Source organism: Oryza sativa, chromosome 12 (genome assembly GCF_034140825.1).
Source record: "Oryza sativa Japonica Group chromosome 12, ASM3414082v1".
In the NCBI taxonomy this organism is placed as follows: domain Eukaryota; kingdom Viridiplantae; phylum Streptophyta; class Magnoliopsida; order Poales; family Poaceae; genus Oryza; species Oryza sativa.
The window spans coordinates 7167678-7178442 of NC_089046.1; the positions used below are offsets into that span (position 1 = coordinate 7167678).

Here is a 10765-nt window from a genome sequence, read left to right on the forward strand (position 1 = left end):
CACCGTTCGTATGTAATCGGACGGCTATGGGACAGTTCGAATGCGTGGCATGTTCTCCGGCCGAGAATCTGGTCGGTGAGCTATTCGTGATGCCACGTGGCCCAATCAATAGCAAGGGTTCTAACCCTGCAATCGGTATTAAAGATAGGTTTAAGTCTAAGACTTGATATGCGTGCTTTACTCAGTGTGGTAGTTTATATAAGGCGTCAGTGGTGACTTTGTTAATCGCAAAATATACCGACTCAGTTTTTAGAACGTGTATAAAAAATAGGATGTACATGTGTATCTTCATATAAATTAGAGAGAATCCCTTATATGCCACTGAAAATTGGTCTGAACCCTTATATGCCATTGAAAATTGGCTCTTCCCTTATATGCCATTGATACAAATTTGCACACCCTCTCATGCCACTCCCGTCAGTTGACCGTTAATTCTCAAGGAAAAAAGACGTATTTACCCTTCTAAGTATAGGACATGCCTAACAACTCAGAGAGGGCAAATATGTCTTTTTTACTTGAGAGTTAACGGTCAACTGACGGTAGTGGCATGAGAGGGTGCACAAATTTAGACCAATGACATATAAGGGAAGAGCTAATTTTTAGTGGCATATAAGGGATCAGACCAATTTTCAGTGGCATATAAGGGATTATCTCTATAAATTAATAGCACACACACATTATGAGTGTTTGCGTTTATAGGAGATATCTAACTCCTCCGTCACACAATAAATCAATATAGAATCGTGGGCACAACCTAGCTAGTGGAATAAATCGTCTATCCAGATTTGTTGTATATTATGTTCTCTTCGATTCTACGGAGTACTATATTGGTTTTCGCGATGGATAGAGTACTGTCTTACTACAAGAAATGGCACGTAGGAGTAGGCAGATGGGGGTACGTAGCCACAGGCGACTGCAGTAGTGGCGATTACGTCCACGTCACTGCACGCTCTCCTGTGAGCGGCACACACGCGTACCACGTGGCCGCTGCCACGTAGGCGGACAGCGACGGCCGCCGTACGGGTGGATGGAAGGATAGCTGCACGCAGCTGGGCAGTCAGTGTCGTCGATCGACCGAGACCGATCGATGAGAATGCATGAGATCCAACGGTGCATGCACGTACGGGGGTGTCGTGATTGATTGATCGATCGATCACAACCGAGCGTTTTCTAGATCTTTCTGCGCCTACGGCGGACGAAATTTTAAAAATCTTGAAAAGTACGGCTTGATAGTAACCTTCGTGTTGGTCGAGCTTCCGGACAAACCAGCCAATGCAAACTTCATTTGTACCTTTTCCCACTTTTATTACTTTGAACGTATTTGGTTCGATCTTATGGACAACCAGGTTCAAAACTCCGGAATGAAATTTCCAATTTTTTGGTTTTATCGAACCCATCCTCCATAGGATAATATTTCGGCCAAAAATTTTGAAATTTTTCATTTTTTTATGAATTTGACAATATTTATTCAGATTTGCTCATTTTATGTTAAAAACAAATAATTTCGTCCGAAATTTCAGTCAAATTCATAGGGTAACAATTCCCTAGGGTAAAAACATAAGATGGACTTGTTTGGACGCTTCATCATGCACGCTCCCTATGGATTTTATGTTTTTTATTATAGGGTAACGCTCGCAGCGCCCACTGCCATGTGGGCCCCACCCACACGTCAGCACCACCATCCGCTCACCTACACTGGGCCCCACCACCCCCCACCCACCACTACATAAATCCCCCCCCACCCCCCATCGCCACGCACCCGCGTTTCATTTCCATTTCCACCTCTTCTTCTCCTTCGCGCGAGCGACAAGCGCACTAGCCGCGGCGGAGATGTGGAGCTCGGATTCCGAGGCAGACCTCACCGCCGCCGCGGCCGCCATGACCACCACCACCACAACCTCCTCCTCCTCCTCCTCATCCTCCTCTCCTTCCTCCTCCCCTCCCCCGCCTCGCCGTCGCCATCGCCACCACCGCCGCGCCGCCCGCAGGACCCACCCGGTGGAGGCGGAGGCCGAGGAGGTGTGGCGCGGGGCACAGTGGGAGGCGGCGTGGCCGCGGCGGACGAAGCCGGTGGTGGTCGCCGAGGACGAGCCGCCGAGCGGCGGCGTCATCGTCGGCGCGTGCACGGCGGGGGGCGGCGAAGAGGGCGGCGGCGTGGGGCGCGCGCGGAGCCTGACCGACGACGACCTGGAGGAGCTCAAGGGGTGCGTGGATCTCGGGTTCGGGTTCAGCTACGACGAGATCCCCGAGCTCTGCGGCACGCTTCCGGCTCTCGAGCTCTGCTACTCCATGAGCCAGCGCTTCCTCGACGACCACCCCCAGTCGCACCACTCGCCGCCGCCTCCGCCGCCGCCGATGCCCTCGCCGTCGATTCCCAACTGGAAGATCTCCAGCCCCGGTAAGCAAAGCAAACGCAGCAGAGATGCCCAACTTGTTCAAGAAACCTCCCAATCCATATCCAATCAAAATCGCACAAGAGAGGAGAAAAGACAAAACAATTTGATCACGAAACGAAACTGCTCCCGATTGCAAGAACAACTCATCTTCTCGACCAGTTCGTTCTTATGGATTGATTTTGTTGCAGGAGACAGCCCGGACGAGGTGAAGGCTCGGCTCAAGTACTGGGCGCAGGCCGTCGCGTGCACCGTCAGGCTCTGCAGCTGAACACCACCACACCACCATGATCATTCCACCAACACATTTTACAGCCAAGCCCAAGAACATGAGCATCAACAAACCATGTCAAGAACATGATCGATTCCTCCAATCGGCTGCGCGGATGATCAATCGATGGATGGATGGATGGGGAATGCAGTGAAGATGACATTGATGATCATTGTGGTTGGATCTTGCTTGGGAGGAGAAGGTGACCAGATCAGCTAGTAGCTGTATGTGTGAGCGACGAGCGTACATGCAGTTGAGAGAGTGTGGTTCAGATTAGTTGGGAATAATTGTGTCTGGTTGCTGGTTCTCTCTCTCTCTTCTGTGCCAGGCTGCCAGAATCAAGCTACAGCTTGTCATCTCCAGCAACTAAATGTAATCAAAATAATGTAATCCTAGTTGCCAATTGGGAGAACAAAGTAAATATGGATGGATGAATAAATAAATGTGTTCATCAGCTTGCTCTCTTTTGTTTTGCTAATCATTGGCACAGTTGACAGTTTGTTGCTGCATTTCTCTACTGTTTCCTGCAAGTCTTTGTGCAGAGATTTGGAACCAACTTGCTCTTTGACTACGTACACTGCTTCAGTGAAGTTTACAGCAATTTTGTTTAGCCTTTGGAAGGGTTGTTTATCTGGAAGATTCTCAACTAGACGGATCCTGGAATTTCCAGATCAAAGACTGCGTTTTTATTGAAATATGATATTTTTATTCGGTTATATCTGAATCGTCAGGATAACTACACAATTAATTAATTAATTAATTACATCACAAGCAGATGAGATTGCATCTTGTTGTGTGCCATCAGTTAATCTGATCCACTCACAAATTAAACACTAGTATCAGTTACTGAGATAATTATCAGTTTCCATTATTTGCTCCAAGTGAAAAAAGGAAAAGGAAAGGGCATCTCTTCATCTACTCTTTTTCACCTGACCTCTGTGTCAGTTAGCTTGCGATTTGGGAGGCGAAAACTCATAAATTAATACTAGGAGAAGATGGCAGTTTCATCGACTGAATCAGTTCGTCGTTTGCAGTTTTCTACTACTACAGAGGCATTCACATGAACACTGTGAAGCGTAGGTGCGAGCAGCAGCAGCACTGTTCATCACATGATTTCGCGTGTCTGGTCTGATCATGTGGCACGGGATCGTGTCTTGTTTTCAGGCGTAATTAATGCTCGCGTGTTTCCTTCCCTTCCCTCCTAATCATTGTCCTAACAGCGGTTGATAGCTCTGCTGCTTAGAGCACCTATAATGGTAAAGTAAGGTGCTACATATAAAACATGTATATCTCAGCAATAGACTAGATTAATAGTAAACCATCTCAATATTATGTCTACATGGGTATCTATAGCTCTCTAATACATTGCCTCGTTTTTCTCTATAGACTATCTTCAGGTTAGTAGATAGCTTTGCTCTCTCTCTTTATTTAATCTCTTCCAAGTAGAAAAATATGCTGACACAGACCTCTTATAGAGAGACTATAGATAACTATTGTGGGTGCCCTTAGCTATATACTTGCACAGTGATTTTCTGTTCTGCTCTCTTCTGCCGACATGGTCCATCTGCGTCCTAAGTACACTACTTAATTAGAATGATCTCTTGTCATTTAGGAAGCCAATGACATTTACTGTTTGTTTTGGTTACTACTACAGTGGAGGTGAATGGACACCTGCCTATTCTACTACTTGGAGATTAGTATCAGAGTAGGAGTAGTGTGTTCTTGCTCAGTGCTGGCCAGTGGCAAGCACATGACTGTCAGGATCATCAGCCCCGAGATTGGCATTAACTAAAACAGACACACTAATTAATCTCCAAATCATGACAGGTGTACTCTGCAACTTTTGGAGAGTTGTGTGAGAACATAAGATAGCAGCACAAGGAGCTGAAGCTGGCATCAATCTCCTCTGCACCTGGGCTGCCAGTATGTCTGAAACTCTGAATCTTGTTCCTCCTTGTTCTTGCCAGCTGGGCATGAGTAATCAACACCTGAAAAGCTTAGTGCCCCTAGTAATCAGGATTTGGCTTGTAATTGCACCATTTAATGAATGCCCTGGGCTGGTCCAGGGACAAAAAGGAAACACACCACCTTGGGGAGCTGGCTGGTCCTGGTTGCACACACACACTGATAGTCACAGAGGCAGGTAAAGTGGGCCCCATCTGGCAGTGGCCCTCCTGTTCATCTTGTTGGATCTCAAGTAGGAGTAGCTAGGAAGAATCTGATGTGCCACAGCTGCCTGCTCTCCAGATGCAGCCAGCCATGGTGCCCTCCTCATGAATGATGATGATGATGATGGGGGTCCTAACTAACCCTCCGTGTCAAAATAAGTTCATTCGTGGATTTCTATGTCCAATGTTTAACCGTCTGTCTTATTTAAAAGATTTATAAATTCTTTTTTTAAAAAAAAGTCACGCATAAAATACTATTCATATTTTATCATCTAATAATAATAAAAATACTAATCATAATTTTTTTAAAAAAATAAGACGGACGATTAAACGTTAGACACAAACCTACAAATGAACTTATTTTGGGACGGAGGGTGTAACTAACATGATTCAATTTGCATCACATTAGGTGCAGGGCTTGTCCTTTGCAATGTCCCTGATGACTGTTTCGCAGTTGCAGTAGTGGACACGCAACATGGAGGAGAGTTCTGTTGCAGTAGTATGTGCTTGCATTTGCAATAGAGAGGCGATGTTTGACAGAATTCGGCCAAATTCGCATCTTATTTGTTTCCTGACATGTGGTTCGACTTGAGGTTTTGTAGCTTTAAAAAAGAAAAAACTTGAAATTTCGTGGGATGTTAATTAGACAAACTCATGCTTGTATTGTTACTGTTCTTTTTTAAGATGGGATTAGGAGCGCCTAAATTAGATGATTCTAAATGTACCGGTCATATTCTCTGTAAGTTAGTTCATCTTGGTTACGTATGTGTGGTGAAGAATCTTTGCAGGTTATATGTTCCAGGATTGGTGTTTAGATTTTTTTTATCAATGATGCCCAATTCTGAATTGTGATCCCTGAGAAATGACTAGAAACCAAAATAATGGAGAGCCCTTCAACATTTAGACACGGGAAATGTACCAATTTGGGCCTTTAAGTATTAGTTTTTTCTGCACAATGCATATTCAGCCCAATAAACTACAGAATTACCATATGGGCCTGAAAAGGGATAACAAGCAAAAGCATGTTTTGTTGGTAAGGTTTCCTGTATGATTTTGCTATGTATCCGGAGACAGATTTTTTTTCATAAACGTGTCAAATTTTCACCCGTTAGATTTTGCCTGGAGATGTGTGTTCTTCCTTGCGTTTGTTGTTGTCGAGACACGTGCGGCTGGCTTGCTTGTCCGTTGTTTGTGCTTGTGCACACTTGTGCTCCAGTAGCAGCACCAGCGTAGGAGTAGTACTGCTAGAAGTTTTTCATGCTGGTTTTAGGGCTGTTTTTCTTTTATACCCTTTCCTAACTTTTACTATCTTGTTTTTCATACGTATATTTTTCAAATTGCTAAATGATATGTTGTTTGCAAAAGTTTTATATTAAGAAGTTGCTGAAAAGTTATATTAATTTTGTTTAGGATGAAAATTAACAAAACGATAACGATATATGCAAGGGCGTGCCAGTATAACTAAGTACACAAAACAAATAAAGAACATAGGGAACTTGTGATTTATTAATCTCAAGACCATAAATACAAATTCCCAATGTAATATGTATGTATGTGCGCTCCATAGCCTATCGTTGGATAGATCTGACTTGGAGATGTGGTCCTCTGGTTCTTGGGGTCTCGAAAGACAACCGGTTAATTACCTCCGCAGGTGTAAGCCTGCAGGAGAACCTCCGATTAAGCTGCATATGGTCATATCTTCGTCTTCGCTTCACGTTCTCCATGCATGATAAATGTTGATGAAGATGAAATATATATGTGGGCGCCGGCAACACATCCACGGCCTCATCAGTCTGTGCGCCGGCGTTGGTGACGTAGCCTTTATATAGGCTCCGCCCGCCCTCGCCGCTTCACCTCATCAGTCTTGAGCAACGTGGTGGTGTAGATGGGTTGATCTTTAGTATGCATGAATCTCGCGTAGCTTGGACAGCAGATGTCACAGCAGTGGCGTCGGGGATGGTATCAAAGGAAAGAGGAGTTGATTAAGTTAGTTAGTGTAGACGAGGCTACGTTGGCGCCGTGATGAAGCACGCGGCTCTTGATCTCGATCTGCTATATATGTGTGTTGATGCGAGGAATGCTCGATGGCTGCGTGTGTGTGAGGAGAAGAGTAATGCGTGTGAAGAGAGAAAATGGAATGGTTGTCTATCCCCCTCGGCAGCAGCAGATGGTCGCTTTATATAGGCACAGACGAAGACGGAAAATTACTTTCTACACCTAGGTGGTATGCTGTAATTTAAATAGCTATATAAAAATTTTATAAAATTTATTAAGATAGACTATGATAATATAAAACACTATATAAACATACAAGTCTAAATTCGATTGACATATGAAGAAACAAAAATAACAAATTTTATCTGCATTGTACGGGTACTATTTACTGTCCGATTTTGTTATTTTTGTTTCTCTAGTTGTAGATCAAATTTAGTACTGCATGTTTGTGTGTAGACTTATATCAACATAATTGATGTTACTAATTTTTTTAAAATTTTTTTATAACTATTTGAGTCGCATGTAATCGATAGGTACCATGCCACCTAGGTTAGGTGTAGTTCAAAAAATCCTTGTCTCCTTGTCCGAGAGGAAGACCTAACGAGCGGCGCGTATATATCCTCCGGCGCCGCCATGGCAGAGCGCTGCTGCTGCCGAGGAGCAGCTCTATCGTTTCCGTCTCCGGCGGCTTTGCCATACAGCTGCGTCGTCCTTCCATCACAAATTTCTTGTTGCCGATGAGGAGGAGACGTCACACGTATACGCTCCCGGTATATACGTCGTGCAAGGAGGCGACCGGCGCAACTGCAGGTCATCGGCCCATATGCAGCCCACAAGTATTGTTCACACACGAATCTTTAGCTCTTATTGGTTTGCCCTCTCCAGCATATATACGCACATATCACCAAGCATGTATACACATATGCTAGTACGTGAATATGCTTGCATGGCCCATGCATGCGTATATATATTAGGCACACGTGCATATGAGCCATATACTCCCTCCGTTTCAAAATGGTTGATACCGTTGACTTTTCAGTACGTCTTTGACCATTCGTCTTATTTAAAAAAATTAAGTAATTGTTTATTCTTTTCATATCATTTGATTCATTACTAAATATACTTTCACGTACACATATAGTTTTATATATTTCACAAATTTTTTTTAATAAGACGAACGGTTAAATATGTGCTAAAAAGTCAACGGTGTCAAACATTTTGAAATGGAGGGAGTATATGGTTAGCCCGCTGAACACATGCACATCTTTGCATGGCCTGATGCATCACATTCGAATTGGCTAGCTAGCTTGCTCCATACATATATATATGCCATATACGTATGCATGTAATGATCATATATATGATCCATGCATGGCTTGCTTATTTCAGCTAATGCCAATACTCCTGTCTGTACATATATATGAAAGCAAAAATCTCATTAAACAAATGCCCCCCACCGAGTATATTTCGATTGAAATCGACTTGGTGTCATTTTGATGTCATCTGGTGTATGCCTGGCGCGACCGTGCGTCGCTGCCGCAAAAATCACCGGAAATCTCGGAGATTCGAGATGAAATTATCTCTAACCACCAACTAAAACCAATTGTAGTCGATCTGGTTGTTGCCGTTGGGGTTGTTTATCTTTAACTTGTGTAGGCCCACTCGTATGGAGATTGGATTAGCAACCCCGCCATCAAGTCCTATAAATTGCATCGCCTCGGGCGGCCGGCGACAACGCAACACTACCTGCCTACGGCCGTCGACACCATCTGTCGTCAACCACAGATTGTTCACTCTTGCATCTTGCGGGTATGTATATTTGTGTGTTCTTGCTGTTGATGCTAGGATGTTTAGCCGATTGTATCCTCTCTTACTTGATCGACTGATCATGCGTTTTCATCTTATGGTTCCAACTTTTCTCACTTTCGGTGATGGCGAGGGACAATCATGCGGCCTGGGGAAGGAGTCGACGACTCTGCGCAGGCGTGCGGATGAAGATCGGCGCGCGGCGGCGGATAGGCGTCATCGGGACCTGAACAACAAGCCCCAAGACGGAGGCAGAGCTGACACCGGTGACCAGCCACGGTCGGAAGACGAAGCCCCTCCCTCCTCATGGAATCGCGTCAGGATTTCTCTTCGCAAGGATCGCCAAGGGGGTTTGAAACGTCATGCTTCACCTGCCGAGTCTCACCGTCACGACCTTCCTATGCAAGACAAAGCGCCACCGGGCAGATGAATCCCCGCCCCGGCCCACGGGTGAAGAATCGCGACTCGGATCTGGAGGGAGTTCTAGACTCGGCTCCGGGCAAGCAGCTCGCAAACGTAAAGGCGAGGGTCGCCCGGTCATCTACTCCAGAGCTTCATATCCTCTCCCCATGTGGTAGAAGTTGACGACGCTCCCCAAGTGGTAGAAGTTGACGAAGATGCAGATTTTGCTCCCGAAACCAAAGAGGTACGTCTTCTTATCTGATCTTTTCTTTCTCTTCGTATCTAGTGCATTAATTTTCTATTTTGTTTTGATGAAGTGGCTTGATAATTTGTCCATTACGGACATACCACTGGATCAGGCCGCTGTTGACCTAGGGCTTGCCATGCATGGGTGCAACGCCTCGGCTTCTCTTGATGATGCTGGACAGTCAAAAGATGCCAATATGCCTGATCTCGTGCACCCACCGGAGGACACGACAGAGAACGCAGAGCCGGTCCAGGCACCTCCCGTCGAGGAGAAACAGGAGGCCAACACAGGTAACATCCGGAGGTGCCTGGACCGGCTCTGCGTTCTCTGTCGTGTCCTCCGGTGGGTGCACGAGATCAGGCATATTGGCATCTTTTGACCGTCCAGCATCATCAAGAGAAGCCGAGGCGTTGCACCCATGCATGGCAAGGCCTAGGTCAACAGCGACCTGATCCAGCGGTATGTTCATAATGGACAAATTATCAAGCCACTTCATCAAACGAATAGAAAATTAATGCACTAAATACGAAGAGAAAGAAAAGATCAGATAAGATGACGTACCTCTTTGGTTTCGGGAGCAAAATCTGCATCTTCATTAACTTCTACCACTTAGGGAGCGTCGTCAACTTCTACCACATGGGGAGAGGATATGAAGCTCTGGAGTAGATGACCGGGCGACCCTCGCCTTTATGTTTGAGAGCTGCTTGCCCGGAGCCGAGTCTAGAACTCCCTCCTGATCCGAATCGCGATTCTTCACCCGTGGGCCGGTGCGGGGATTCATCTGCCCGATGGCGCTTGTCTTGCATAGGAAGGTCGTCACGGTGAGACTCGGCAGGTGAAGCATGACGGTTCAAACCCCCTTGGCGATCCTTACGAAGAGAAATCCTGAAGCGATTCCGTGAGGAGGGAGGGGCTTCGTCTTCCGACCGTGGCTGGTCACCGGTGTTAGCTCTGCCTCCGCCTTGGGGCTTGTTGTTTAGGTCCCAATGACGCCTATCCGCCGCTGCCCGCCGATCTTCATCCGCACGCCTGCTCTGCGCAGGGCGTCGACTACTTCCCCAGGCCGCATGATTGTCCCTCGCCGTCACCGAAAGTGAGAAAAGCTGGAACCACAAGATGAAAACACATGATCAGTCGATCAAGTAAGAGAGGATACAATCGGCATGTGTTTGTTCGGCCAAGCTACGGCTGAACATCCTAGCATCAACAGCAAGAACGCACAAATATACATACCCGCAAGATGCAAGAGTGAACAATCTGTGGTTGACAACAGATGGTGTCGACGGCCGTAGGCAGGCTGTGTTGCGTTGCCGGCCGCAAGTAGATCCATCATTTGAAGGAGATGCTAAGCCATGTTGTCTGGCTGTTGTCTTCATCGACTTCTTCATCAACATTTTCGTTATAAGTCCCTGTTGTACCCGTGACTTGATGAGCTAGGAGGTGCCCAGCCATGGATGTTCGGCTATTGTCTACACCAATTGTC

General features: G+C 45.9%; 1 protein-coding gene across 1 annotated transcript; it reads left to right on the forward strand.

The window, feature by feature from the left end:
- Positions 1–1757: 1757 nt before the first annotated feature.
- On the forward strand, positions 1758–3118 carry LOC4351830 (uncharacterized). Its single transcript, XM_015763158.3, has 2 exons — positions 1758–2398; positions 2585–3118. The coding sequence occupies exons 1-2, from the start codon at positions 1831–1833 to the stop codon at positions 2662–2664; spliced, it is 648 nt and encodes a 215-aa protein (XP_015618644.1). The 5' UTR covers positions 1758–1830; the 3' UTR covers positions 2665–3118.
- The last annotated feature ends 7647 nt before the right edge of the window (positions 3119–10765 follow it).